Below are 14,764 nucleotides of genomic sequence, written 5' to 3' on the forward strand. Positions count from 1 at the left end.
AACTATATGAGAATCAAATTCAGGTCCCAAGAGAGAAACAGTCGCCGTATTGAAAGTTTTGCACTGCTAAACCCCTCATTAGCAATCATTTCAGTTTCTATACTCCATAAACTTAATGGGTGCCTAGATACTAACGTCAAAAATATAGAAAAATCTCAAACACATGATGTAAATTGCTGAAGTATAAATAATATTTCATAAATATGCAAGATGTGGATTATGAACCAATCTGTAATTGTAATGTTTATTACTTTCCTGGTGATATGTAGCAATGGTTCAGGAATAAAACAAATATTGACCAATTTTTGTGCAAACAAAACAACTGTCCCTTAAACCTTTCTCACTAGAGTTTGTTCTTCTGATCCTATTTTAATTCCAAATTCCCACTGAGATCAATAATCCGCACAACATATACTACAGTATATGTGTGGGGAGAGAGAGACGGGGAAGGAGAAAGCAATTAGACTTCTGGGGTACAAGAATGAGAAAACATATGCACTAGTAGGGATGGACAAACTCATTGTTTCTCACTTTGCACCCGCAGGAACATCAATTCCCATAATGACATAAGCAGTTGAAGTAACTGCATGCACAAAGTGCACAACTAGGCATTAATTTTTGCATGTATCATTTTTCTAAATATTTAGGCCACACTTCATGAAGCCCTACTGTCTCCATGTGGGTACAGAGATTACCTCACTTCAGGAATGGGGGCTTATACCATATTGAAATATCCTCACCACTGCAATGTCCTCCCAAGCCCAATGCTCAAACGTTCCAACACTCAGCTCTCCTCCACACCAGGAGGCCCCAAAGGGATATATGTTAATTTGGAGTTTGCAATGTCTTGTGGGAGTAAATCCAGGCACACACACTGGTAAAGGGTTAATGCTCTTTTATTTTCAGAGCTCCAGCAATCTGCTCTACACTCTTAAAGCTGCTTTCTTCCAGCACCACTGGGATTATCTGATTACAATATGGTGGCCATGTAGGGACCATCATTATATCATTCACTGTAGAAAAATATTATGCGTACGTAGTACTATATAGCTAATCAATCTATTGAATTTGACAATAGGTCAAGAATGTAGTGGGTCAACTCGAGTTGCACAGTATAAAACTTTTATACTAGTTTTCCTTTTTGCCCCCTTCCTTTTCTTTCCCTCATCAAACACAAGTAAAAAGATTCACTCTGCACCCCCACTTCAGAACTGAAAATTTTCTGAAGATTTAGCGCTGTTTATGATCACATATTTTTACAGCTAAGCTGAACCGCAAGGCAAAAGAAAAGAAAAAAGAAAAGAAAGAATCTAAAAAAAAAAAAAAAAGCAACCAGTTTTTCCCTCCCCTAGACTGTGAAGATTAAAACAGTGATTGCTTCCATCAAACGCCTTAGATCACAGCTTTCACTAAACAGACTATTCAAGCCAGATTTCCATTATTCTCATCATCACTTATATAACAGTGGCTGATTTTATCACCACTCTTTGTATGCTTTTCCCTTAGTGCTTTAGAATTTGAAGGATATTTTCCCCCCCATACTAACCAGCAACAGATAAATAACTTCTCAGCCCAGTGTCTATGTCAATGTGTTTTCTCAAAGGAACTCGTTCAATCTGGACAAGAATAGTGCAAAATACATGCTGTTGTAGCCTGTGACAAACCATAAATTCTGTCATTGGGGATCTTCATTTATGCATACGGCACCTTCTGTTTAATATTGTCTTTAGAAGACAAAGAGTTTGAATATTATAAAGACGTGTTGCTATATGCAAAGTAACTATGGAGAGAACTGCTAAGGTAAAGTATTAGCAACTCAGATCCTCACAAATATTTAGATACCTAACTCCCACTAATATCAGAGTAAGTTAGGCATCTAAATACTTTTGATGATTTTGCCTACAGAAACCATTATAAAGAGGGTAGATCATATCTCATTTTCTTGCTACAGACTATATTTCATGTTAATGGGTCAGCTGTTTGTTGTTATTATGACATACTGCTTTTTGCATTTATCTTCTCTATCCTTAATCCTGTGTGCAAAGAGTACTGTCTGCACCATACATGTATCATTTTTGAAAGAAAAGAGTTGATAACTAATTTTTAATTTATCTGGGTACTTATAGGGTCTTTGAGGAGGCAGCATAACCTAGAGCACTTAACTAGTAGTTATGAGACTTGGGTTCTAGTCCTGCCTCAATCACTGGTCTGTTGGGTGATCATGGCAAGTCACTTCAAATCTATTTTCCCACCTGTAAAATGGGGATATTCATACTGGCCTCCTTTGTAAAGTGCTTTGAGATCTACGGATGAAAACCACACTATAAGAAGGAGGTATTATTATAACTTAGCTGTTTCAGCTGATTTAGCTGTCTAGACATGGAAGTATACATGATATAGAGATGAAATACCGCTACGTACCATTCATTCTGACATTGTCCTTTAATTCAAAATGCATTAACTCAGCAAGGTGTGATCCAGTGAACTGAGCATGGGACTAGGAGCCAGCAGCTGCCAAGTTCTAAAGCCAATTTTGACACTGATCCCTTCTATGGCCTAGGGCAAGTTGTTTAAACTTTGCTGCCTCCATTTCCCAGCTATAAAATGAGGATATCTACACTTACCTATCCTACTTGTAGGGGGTTCCTGGGAAGATGAGTTAATTGGCACTTGGAAAATACTTTGACAATGCTAGGGTACAATATGAATATAAAACATTGCTTCAGAGCAATACAGAAGTTAATACAAGGAAATACACTTTCATCAAGTTTGCATTTTTCTTTTTTATACCTTAAAGTTAGTTCAACAATTTTTCTCTGAGAAAAAGACAATAGGTACAATTTTCAAAAATCCACCTAAGTGATTTAGGGGCCTCCATCCCATTTTCAAAAGTGACTTAAACAACAGGTGCTTTTGAAATTTTTATCCTTAAACTCGTAAATCATGTAGGCATTAGCTCAGCCACTCCTCCATCATAATGGAGAGGTGGTTGGACCAAACCTGAGCGGCACTAAGACCCCATGCACCATGTCACAATGCCATTTGCTCAAGTTTAGCTCACCCACCCCTTTGTCATGACCGGGGGGATAGAAGGGCCAAATTTGAGTGGCATGGGGGGCGCCAAACTGAAGTGTTGCCTAGGGCAGCAGATTGTGTTGAGTGGCCTCTGCTTGGAACCGAGGGATAGCGACATTAATCACCTATTTCTCAGTGTTTACTACAGGTGGGCCAGAAAGCTCTCCTGGACCCTAACATGCTCAGCCTTTCTATATAAGCAATCTGGCTATAAAATGCATATTTGTATAGAGAGGGAAGATAGGGAATACCAAACCTAAATTCCTACAACATATTGCAACTTGGTTGCATATCTAGGGTGAAATTCCAGGGTATGTCTACACTGCAGTTACAAACCCACTGCTGACCCATGCTAGCTGACTCTGGTTTTCAGGGCTCAGGCTAAGGGGCTGTTTAATTGCAGTGGAGACATTTGGGCATGGGCTGTAGCCCAAGCTCTGGGACCTTCCCACCTTGCAGGGTTCCAGAGCCTGGGCTCCAGCCCAAGCCCAAATGTCTACACTGCAATTAAACAGCCCCGTAACCCGAGCCAAAGTCAGCTGGCATGGGCCAACCACGAGTGCCTACTTGCAGTGTCGACATACCCCAGTCTCAGCGAAACCAATGAGAGTTTTGCCATTGATTTCAATGGAAGCCAGAATCTCACCCCTAATCTTTAGTAGACAGCTCAGTACAGCATACACAATAGGACAGATTCATATTTTCTTCCAGAACCAATTTTTGCCTTTATTAAAATGCAATATTTCAAAACTTAAAAAAAAATACTAACCTTAGATACCAGTTGACCAGAGACAGTCTGTCTCTTTATCTGTTTTTTCTCCACAATATAAACATTAAGATTCATGTGAATGAGAAAAGAAAATAATAGATGCTAAACTCTCCTTTTCATAGACCAGACCACTATTCTGAATGCCTTTTTCAGTCAAAGCTCCCACTGATGGGCAACTCCCACCTTGTCAAGGTCTCTGTATGTATCTCTATCTCCTCACTATATGTTCCATTCTGTGCATCCGATGAAGTGAGCTGTAGCCCACAAAAGCTTGTGCTCAAATAAATGTGTTAGTCTCTAAGGTGCCACAAGCACTCCTGTTCTTTTTGCAGATCCAGACTAACATGGCTACTACTCTGAAACCTACCATTGATATCACTGAGAGCTTTGTGAGTAAGGCCATCAAGACTGGGACAATGCTAAGAAAACTTGATAACTTTATCCTATCCCAGTTTTTAGACCCAGGACCTTAGTTGTACCAGGGTGCTGTGCCCTAAGAGTTTTTTCACAATTGGCCATTTTTTATTGCCACTTTGGCTGTGCTGCTAAAGTTTTCATTGCTATTGTTAAATTGTGAAATATGTTCAATGGTCCCATATACACCCTTGTTCCATCAGTTCAGAAGCCACTTTTGAGTTCCTCAGATTATAGATCATATAAAGATACCTGTGTCTACATTGGACAGGTTCTAAATAAGAATATAGCAGTCAAAGTAGGTTTTTTGTGTGCATTATTTGGAGCTTGGAGAAGAGAGTACAGGAACATCTCATCAATATATACCTCCATATTTTAATAACTGCTTGGCCTTCCAGTTAAATTTTAAATGACTGTTAATGACTGATGCAGTTGGAAATGCTTTGCCAAGAGGAATTATTCATATATTAAGGTGTTTCGGTATCATTGCTGAATGCTAAAGGCAGCCTTAAGAAATCATCTGTTCATAAGTTAAAGCAGTTATATTTATACAGGGTCCTTCTCAAATAAGGTATTGGATGGGGCCTAAACACCAGACTCACTTTACAGCACATTTAAATGCATACTGCTAGTTTTATCCTTATTCCTTCCATAAATCTGAATGCAGTGTTTTCCTTATATTATTTATATAATGATGAGTAAGGTGAACTTTCAGATTTTGCAGATTTTATTCAATTTTTTATGTACCTTTCTGGAAACTCCTGTGGCAACGAGACAAATTACCGTTCCCATATTCCATACAAATTAGGCACTGCAGTCCCACTTTTTAATGAATATATATACTCATTTTATGTGGTGATATATTTTGATTAATTGTAATGACAAATATCTTCATTTTTTTACCAAATGTAAATCAGATACCTCCTGGCCATATCTTCCTGTTACCTACCAATTTGCAGTACTGAAATGTTCTATTTGGAAACACTTTACCATCCCTGAAAAGTGGTACTCTCCATACACATACACACACACACACACACACACACACACAATCTTGAATTGTGTATATGTTCGCATCACTTCTGAAAGTATTTTACATTTATGCACAATCTTGTCCCACTAAAGACAATAGAAGTTTTATCAGGGATGTTAATGAGCTTGGGATTAGGCTGCAAAATGAGTTGATTTTCTAAAATGCCAGTTACTGATAGTAGGTAAAATGCCACATTCTGTACAAGGTGGCAAAAGATTACTCTAAGGAAGAGCCCCATTTAAGTCAATGGGGCTCTTTCCCTCAACTTCAATGGGCTTTAGATCAGGACCTTAATGCCTGGACATTCATGAATACTCTCATTTTCACAGAGTTTCTTCATTCTCTCTCATTTTGGGTCAGATGCTGCATTCCATGCAAACTCAATATTCCCATTGAGGTCAGTGGGGTATTTTAGGTGCACAAGGAATGCAGGACTGGGAGCTTTACTGACAGTCTGTGTAAAAGCATTTCCACTAAGAAGACCATACACTCTCTTATTCGTTAAATTTTCTGTGTGACTGCATTGGCTTTTAATTCACAATGATAAAAATCCCACTATCAAACCCTCAATTCAAAACCCACTGGATCCATTGACTTCAATGGGTTTTAGATTAGACTCTAAGGGTGAAGTCAGTGGGACTTTTTCCATTGACTTGAATGAGGCCAGGATTTCGCCCTAAGTGTTTTATTAGTAAAATGCATAGGTTATTTCTAGCTAATGCAGACTACCTTTAGGATTCTGCCAGGCAAAGCCTGGAAGCTTACCCGCCTTCTGTGACTCCAAAAAGCTTAACTTTGCATATAATAATTAAAACTAATCAAAGACAGCGTGTGAGCGTCATCGTTTGAAAACCCAATGGCCAAAAAAAATCCAGCTAATATATTAACTTTTATTATGTAATGCAACATAATAAATAAATCTATGAATTCATACGACCTGTACAAAAAGACAAAAAAGTTAGCTACCAGCTATTTGGATTGAATATTTGCTAAACAGATGATCTATAATTATATACACATTTGTGGAGTTAAGGCAAAAACAGATGATACCTTTGACACAACAGAAGACTTGAAAAATAGACATAATTAAAAACAAGGGGTCTCATCTCCAGCTAATAAAGCGGTTATGTCTAAGGAAGGCCTCCCTTCGGTTTTTAATAAAGTGGATATTATCAATCATGTTAATTAAAGTTGAAGGACAAATGTGAGCTTTCCTGCCGGGCAAAGCTGTTTTGCAGAGATATGCTGGCCTGATCACTTTTAACCCTGATAAGCACTTTTTTAGTATTATAATCTGCACTACATGTCCAATTAACGTACAACTTCTTAGCTTTCAGTAGGGGGGTCTTCATTATGATCACTGACTGGGAGTAAATATATTGGTGAACCATCCAACCCACTACATGTAGAGGAGAAATAAAGTCAATCACTAATCAATAATAATAATTATCTGTCTCAAGAAAATTGAATAAATTATGTCTATAGTGTCCAAAAGAACAAAAATATGTGTAACCAAATATATCAATATACAGTTCTTTGGCAGCAACACGCTAACTCTTGATTGAAGTCTGAAATCAAAATCTCCTAAATTATAGACCCAGTTGCCAGTCTTTTAAAAAGAAAAGAAAATCCACTTCTCCCATGAATCCAATAAGTCCAGTAAATGAAATCTGAATAAATCTTGCAGGCAGCTTTAGACTGTAACATTAAGCATAGATATTTATGGTCTGCTTTAAGTCTTAATCCAAATATACTGTATTTAAACACACAAAGTTCTGTGAAACTTCATAGTAGTTCAGATAGGGCCAAAATCCATAAATAGAATCCATATTCACCCATGAGAAACCAATAAAGAAACATCAATCCCAATGATGATAAAAATGATCTTCAAATAACAGAGGCAATGACTGGTCCACACCTGGTTGGATGTCACAGGGAAGTTGACTTTTACAGAGGGAAGACCAGAAACCCAGAAAATGTAGAGTACTGCCATCCACCAACTAGATTACCTTTCTCTAGTTTCAGGTAAACCTTATCCTCCTTGTCTAGATAGAGCAGGACTCCATTAGTTGCAGCTTCACGAGTGACATCTTTGTCCCCAGCAAAGGCAGAAATTACTGGTTTTCCATTTAGCATTAGATTAACCTACAAGAAAAAAACCCACTGAAAAGTTGTAGTTAACAGAGAAACATCTGACACTATCAAGTAGCTAAAGGGTGGTGGGGCCTGGTTAAAATCCCATTGTACAGCATGTATACATTATTTCCTTTCAAACGAGTAATTAAGGTTAATATGACTGTTTGCTCTGTTGTCAAGTGTATTATTGTTTATGTGCCTATTGTATGCTCATTGGAGTCAATGGGATGCTGTCAATGGGCTTTGGCTCAGCTAATATTCTAGTTCCTCTAAGTAATGTGGATTTTCCATTCATGATTATATACAAGCTTTAATATCTTAAAGGTATATAGGAGCTCCCCATCCACTGATAATGATCTGGCAAGATGAAGCTGTAAGACACTTGCATCAACTTAGCCCTCTTTGCATGCCTGGATTGCATAGGTCATTGAGATATCTAACTGCATGTACATATCAGTAAAGGAGGCATATTTTCAAAATATTTAGGTGCACAAAGATGCAGAAAGGCCTAGTGGGATTTTTCAGAAGCCCCTAAGCAGGTTAGGCACCTCACTCCCACTGTAATCACAATATATTGCTCTTCAGTTTTTGACTGCAATTTGGCTTTAAAATCTAGAACAAATCATCATCTTTATATGCCACTCCACTATATTTCAATAATGATTCTATTCAAACCTTTGTCATGCACAAATGTCTAGGCTTCTGAACCCACTCAGATGCAAAGAGACTCACAGAGCTGGTCAGAAAATGGGGGAAAAAACACAAATATTTTCTAACTTTTAAATAAATCGGTGAAATGTATTTTTTTGCCAAAAATTAGTTACCAAACATTTCTTAGAAGCCTTAACTGAAATGCAGTCACAGAGGGATAGACTATGAAACGGTTGTTCATATTAAGTATTCCTAACTGCTGAGAACTCCCATTAATTTTAACAGGAGCACTTGTAGAGTAAGGCAGCAGAATCTGGCCCTTAATTGGGATTTGCTTATCTTAGAAATCCACTTAATCAGATGTCTCCAGGGAACCAATTTCACTCTAATGATACTTAATGGCACTAACAGATGTTTCAGGACGTGGTAATTCCAGTTATGTGGGAAGCCTTCCGGTGATTTAGTGGTGTTCAAGTCTGCGTGGGTCTGAGACTCAAACTGGTTTAGTCTGTTAGCGCCACTTCAATAGCTTCCAGTCCCTCCTTAGCTGTGATACATGCAAAAAGTGCATGAACGGTTTGATCACTGCCTGTTCCCTGCTACTATCTTATTCCCCGTGCACCAGCTCCCATGTTGGGCATCTCACGGGTGTCCTTGTCACAGTACTGGAGAAATAGCAGGCTTGGTCCCTATCCCATTGGAGAGAATACCTCTTTCCAATTATTGGGACTTTTAACATGAAGGGCTTGCTGAAGTTCAACCGTTGACTTAGATGCCAGCATTTTTACTGGCTTAAGAATGAAAGGCCATTTACCAGTACAACCTGATTGAGAGAGTCTGTTGTATTTAATTAAATAGAGCTAAAAAGGCAGCTACGCAAAAGATGCAAACTTTGGACCTATACTACTCATATTTACATTGGTATATGTCCACTGGATTTAATGGAGCAATTCCTGATCTAAACCCATGGAAATGAGAGAAGAATCAGGCCCTATCCATGTAAACATCATAACGTTATTTTAAAGTGATAAAACAGATATTTTCAAAGGTGACTAGTGATTTGGTGTGCCTTCACTTTGGGATATAATTTTCAGAGACTGGGAGAGTTTCGAGGGGTCTCAGGTTGAGCATCCAAAAATTGAGGCACTCAAAATCTTTAGGCACTTTTGAAAATCTTGGCTTCAGAAATTACTCCTAAATACATAATTTTGTTGTGTTTCACATTCAGTTGGAGGCCTGAAACCCATAGTTCTGAGCATTTTAGCCCATATACATGAAAAAACATGGAAATGTGAGCTGAAATTCCATGGGAAACCATGCTGTAATTGGCCCTGCATTGTCCCATAACAAAATTCACATATTATCTCCTCCTTTGCCAACAGGTGTGTTAACACAGAGAAGATTAATGGCACAGTGTTTCTAGAATACATTTAATCTTCCATCAAATGCACATTTAATAGGGTAGAAAGAACAAAAGTATGAGCTAACTATATAGCCTTTAAATAGATTATGGATGAAATCCTGATCCCACTGATGTCAATGGGAGTTTTGCCATTGACTTCAGTGGAGGCCAAGATTTCACTTCATATCTTTAGGATGAAATTCACCTATGATGCAGAGGATTCTTGCATCAGTCTGCTCCATTGAATCCTGCACAGAGGATGTACTGGCAGCCTACAGGCAGAGCAACCACCCACAGGTGCCTGTGCATCATATACCTGTGGCAGAAAAGGTCTCCCCACTCTCATATAGGCCAGTACAAAAGGCCACGTTCAGGGAAGAGCAGAGTTACAAAAGAGGCAGATCAAAGAGAAACCACAGATCATGTTTTCCATGGATCCAGTGGTCTCAATGGAAGCTTCAGCCACTATTCCAGCATACCAGCTCTGACCATTGGGTGAATTTCACCCTTTGGGAGTTAAGTCTTGGCTTAATGGGAGGAGCTTCAGGATCCTAGAGGTTGGTTCTCGGGGCTGGTGTGTATGTCAGACTATGAGCTCAACATTGCTATTGAACTGCAAAGTAAAGTATAGTTTTTTGTGTTTTTCCAACATAACACAGTAAAATAATAGCAAACCCCTCTAAGACAGCCACCACCACCACCACCATCAATGAAGATTTATAATATTATAGTAGTGGCCCAGTGAAATCAAGTTAAATAGTCCTGGCCCACAGTAAGGCCATTTTTTAAACAGCTACCTGATGTCATCATGTGGTTTCTAGAGGTTCATGTTAGAAAAAATTACCAATAATGAAAATGATTTATTTATACAGAATGTGTCCCCAGAAACCTAGACATCATTACAATGGATTTCACCTAGTTTCTAACTAGCAATATAAGATTGTTATGAGGGATTCACTCAATTGAGTTAAATTAAAAAGTGTATTTTAGTCATGGGTGACCTTTATATTTATTATTTTAAACAGTCTAGCCCAGATCTTCATCTGGTGTGAATGAACAGAGCAATGGAGCTATGAAGGTTTACATCAGCTGAGAATCTGGCCCTACATTTTTTATATCCGTTCATTTCAAATGTATACCCTATGCTGTACAATTAAGGAATGTAATACAATAAAGTCACTGGGCTTCTAAATGAACCAAAAAATGCTTTTTTTATGTGACCCATGTGTAATGATATTTTGTTTAGTCACAATATTATTCTCCTTCTAGAATGCAAACAATTTACATATACATTTCTCACGGTAAATCAACGTACCTGGATTGTTTGACTCTGATAGACTTTAATTACATGAAAACTGAAACTGTAAATTCCTTTTCTTGGTGCTACAAAGACAGACTCCAATGTGAAAAAATTGCCCACATTTACTAGGATCTACAAATAAAAATACATAATGGGAATTAATACAATTATTAAATATAAAAGAGCAAGACATCCAATCACATTTTTCTCCACTTAACTGCATGACTTACAGAATTCTGTTTTTATTCCTATATTCACTGACATTAAAATATGGAATATAAAATTATGGTTTGGTTTCATTTGTAAGTCATATTTATCAGTACAAGTTTAGTAAAAATCAACTAGCATAGAAATACCTGTTCAACTTAGCTGCCTGTAGATATCTCCAAATATTAGCCCTATCTGTGGATATAGTAGGTATTAGGGGGATAGCATATCTTCCTATTAGTCCCACAATACCTACTCAAAACACCAATAATTGCAGAAGTAACGTATTAGCACTGGCCAATCAGTACTGGTCAAGGCAATGTCATCATCCCTGAAAGTATCAAGCTATGAGGCAGTATGTATATGAATGACATCATTCATGACACTGGGTTAAAGGTGGATTGAGTTGCCAAAATACCTGACCTACCTATTTTAAACAACCCTGGATTTACAAATATTTGCTATTTCTCTCTTCTGCTCTCTCTCTAACTGTAAACACTTTTCTAACAACTTAGACTTTCTTAAATGACTAAAGGCAAGTAACCAAGGAGAAGACATTAAACAACTACAGTCTTCACACGTTAAATATCTTCTACAAAGAAGTGTCTTCTTTCTTCTGAATTATTTATCCTTTATTTTAATTCATATTTTCAAGTTCTCTTAAAGAAACACACTTCCCAAAGAGTCAGAGGGAATAACCAGGAAGTTTGCTTAATTCTAGCATTCTAAATTACCCTATGTGAGGTTTCTTGATATGATACAGTAAGGAAAATAACTCTCAGTCTCAATTATTTTGGATCTGCTCTAGCACCAGGCTGGTAGATGAAACAGGAGTGCAGGTGTGTGTGTATTCATAGGTATGACTGAGATGAAAATAGTAGTATTACAAGTTATGGATTTTAGAGGGAAAAAGTAATTTGAAATTTTGTGAACTAATTCCCAGGAATTAATGAAACAATGTTGAAACTTTGGGTGCATCAGCTGCATCTGAGAAAACACCTTTTAAACCTCTCTCTGTCTTTCCTGTCACATAAAAGGCTAACTCTTGGGTGCTTTGCACATTTCCAAGTCTCCTACACATCCCCATAGGTCTTCCTGTATCCTGAAAAGATTATTGACAATGTGATGAATAAACTCAAGAATTCTAAGCACATTTTGCAGAAAAGCCTAGTGATTGCCGTTCTCTAGGCTGAGTATAGGAGTCTCTGAACCTTAAAAAGAGTAATTTAATGGGATCAATTAACAAGCAGTTAATCATTCCAAGAAGCTAGCTAGGCTTCATTAGCTATTTTATATAATATCCAAGGGCTGAAATTAGTCTTTCTGGTTACAGAGTGGGTAAGGCAGCTCACAAGACTTAATGTAAATTTCAGAGTAGAGTTGACTTCCCAAAATGACTATGTCTATCTCAGCTATATTTATCATTTATCCTAAGATACTTATTCATTTCTGTGAAGGACACCTTCCTTCTCCCGTATAACTGACATAAAGGTTCTAGAAGAAGAGCATGATCTCTTTTAAACCAAAAACCCCACAGTGTTTTGAGGTTTGGGGGGTTTTAATTTAAGAGGAATGTTTTGCAAAGATGATTTTATTTTGTCTGCAAAGACTGTTCATCCACTGAGGTTATGTGTTTGACTGGGGAAGGGGGGCGGATACATTAGGGTTTTAAAATATTTAAAAATTCAGACAAAGGATTTTAAATATTGTACTGATACAACTAAGATATGATGGGTCTTTTGGAAAACTGTATGTGTGCCCTGTGTTTTCAGAATTAACTAAATGTAATCCATACAAATGATAAATTAGTGGCACTGATTTTCCTTTCCACCTTCTATACTGCACATGTGTATTCTGATATAAAGGGACCAAAAAGCTACTCTGGTAGGGGTGTTATTGAAGCTGGAGATAGGCTGCAAACCTCACAGTCTCCTTGAATACTCCCTTCTGGCTTTACAGCACTAAATGAAAGGATGTTTCATAAACTTCACTGGAATACCACGGGATCATACCATTTGAAGAGTGTCCACATAAACAATGGGAGCTGAAGACTTTTTAAAAATGTAAATAAAGTCTCTGTTCCCACCCTCAGCTACCTGAAACCCTGCTGCTTGTCTAAATTGCCCTCAGTCGAGCCTTTAGATACATGCAACTTTCTTAAAGTGCTTGAAGGCTGGATGCGAATTAGACTTGGGTGCTGCTCTGGACTTCAGCGCAAAGCGAGAATCCCCCTGCCTGGCGTGTGCCCTGCTGGGCCTTTCGGTGAAGCCAATCTCGATCGGGTGAGCTGACTAAAATATCAGACTCCAGTGAGTGTTGGAGACGCAGAAAGTGCAGCTCCGACATACCCAGCAGTGGCCAAGCCTGCCTCTGAGTAACTTTCCAGCCGCTCACTTTCAGCGGGGACCCTGGGTTTCCACAAGCTCGCAGCTCTGCTCACACCTGTTGATTAGCTCCCGGCTGGATGGCAAGTCCCCTGGCCAGGGAAGTGGGGGCATCCCGAAGAAATGTCTCCGCAACACTTGGGCAAACCCGGGTTCCCTAACGCCTCTCCTCCCCTCGCCCGCTTGTGTTGGATCGATTCAAATCACGCACGCCCCCAAAAAAACACAGCGCGGGGCGAATTTTCTTTACCTGGTCGAAGTAGATGATCCGGGTCTTGTTGCTCATTTCCGAGGGCTCGTGGTTGGTGCTCCTCACGGCCGAGAAGGCGACCTTCGAGTTGGCAGCCCGCACCGAGATCCCCAAGGGAGAGGAGGACGAGCCCTTGGCATCGGTGGCCGGGTTGGAGTCACAAACCACCAGGCATTTCCCTTCCAGGACGATGGGCTCCGTGTCGTTCTGCGCCCAGACCGGCAGGCTGGGGAGCGCCAGGGCGAGAAGCACGGTCGGGACCATGGACAGCGCCCTGGTTGAAGCGCCCATGTTCAGCACCGTCGCCAGGCAGCGTGTAGCGCCCCAGCGTCTCCTTCCACCTCTCCCCAAACCCAGCAGCGGCGGCAGCAGCAGCAGCAGGGAAAACAACCAGCAGCAGCAGCAGCTGCTTCGCACGCGCGCTTCCAGCAATCCGGGGGGGGAAAGTCAAAGTCTTCCCAGCTGCCTTTTTCAAAAACAAAAACAACAACAAAAACCCCCTTTGTCCTTTAACGAGCTCCTGAAAATACCCCACGGAAGCAAACAAACATCCGCGCTTCCCAGCGCCCCCTCGTTTGGCTCCCCCCCTCCACATTTAAAAAAAAAAGCCCTAAGGTGAATTATTGATGAGCGAGAGAAGCGCGAGAGATCAGGAAGAAATAAAAACATTTGCCGTGGCCATGATTCCCTCTGTCCGATCCTGCTCGCCCCCTCTGGTCCGGCTGGAGGCGGAACTGGGCTGTTGATTCCAGAGGTGGGCGCTTAGCCCCACCGCTGGCCAAGATTCGGTGTCTGATATCACTGCTCGCAAAGGGGAGTTTTCTCTCGCTTAGCCACAATTCCCAGAAGAGTTATGTCATAATAACCTTACCAAGCTATCCCCTCTCGGAACAGAGAGCCTGTCATCCCTCCTCCCCCCCCCCCCCGCCCCACACACACACACTTGTCGTCCCAGACGTAACTTCTTTCAAGAGCCTAGGAAAAAATAATACACATTTTACACCCCTTGAATACGTGCAACGTTTTGTTGTTGGTTTATTGCTTTCAAAGGGAAAATATGGACCTCAAAGACGCTGAAAAGCTTCCTGGAATACAACTTCCAGAGAAGGGGGGATCTGCCGGGACAATGGTCTAATGCTGCTG

General features: G+C 39.7%; 1 protein-coding gene across 1 annotated transcript; it reads right to left on the reverse strand.

The window, feature by feature from the left end:
• Positions 1-6,417: 6,417 nt before the first annotated feature.
• Positions 6,418-13,915, reverse strand: CBLN4 (cerebellin 4 precursor). Its single transcript, XM_039497215.1, has 4 exons — positions 13,622-13,915; positions 10,796-10,912; positions 7,301-7,436; positions 6,418-6,690 (listed from the first exon to the last, which is right to left on the reverse strand). Exons 1-4 carry the CDS (start codon positions 13,910-13,912, stop codon positions 6,473-6,475), a joined length of 762 nt encoding a protein of 253 aa, XP_039353149.1. The 5' UTR covers positions 13,913-13,915; the 3' UTR covers positions 6,418-6,472.
• Positions 13,916-14,764: the final 849 nt, after the last annotated feature.

This window comes from Mauremys reevesii, linkage group 13 (assembly GCF_016161935.1).
Source record: "Mauremys reevesii isolate NIE-2019 linkage group 13, ASM1616193v1, whole genome shotgun sequence".
NCBI classification, from domain to species: domain Eukaryota; kingdom Metazoa; phylum Chordata; order Testudines; family Geoemydidae; genus Mauremys; species Mauremys reevesii.

What these genes read in the sequence shown, in the direction of transcription:
- CBLN4 (XM_039497215.1), bottom strand. Translation starts at nt 13,912, where the DNA reads ATGGGCGCTTCAACCAGGGCGCTGTCCATGGTCCCGACCGTGCTTCTC. An exon ending in GGATCATCTACTTCGACCAG is followed by an intron (nt 10,913 to 13,621) that starts GTAAAGAAAATT and finishes TTTTATTTGTAG; the next exon opens with ATCCTAGTAAATGTGGGCAA. An exon ending in TTACCTGAAACTAGAGAAAG is followed by an intron (nt 6,691 to 7,300) that starts GTAATCTAGTTG and finishes CTCTACATGTAG; the next exon opens with TGGGTTGGATGGTTCACCAA.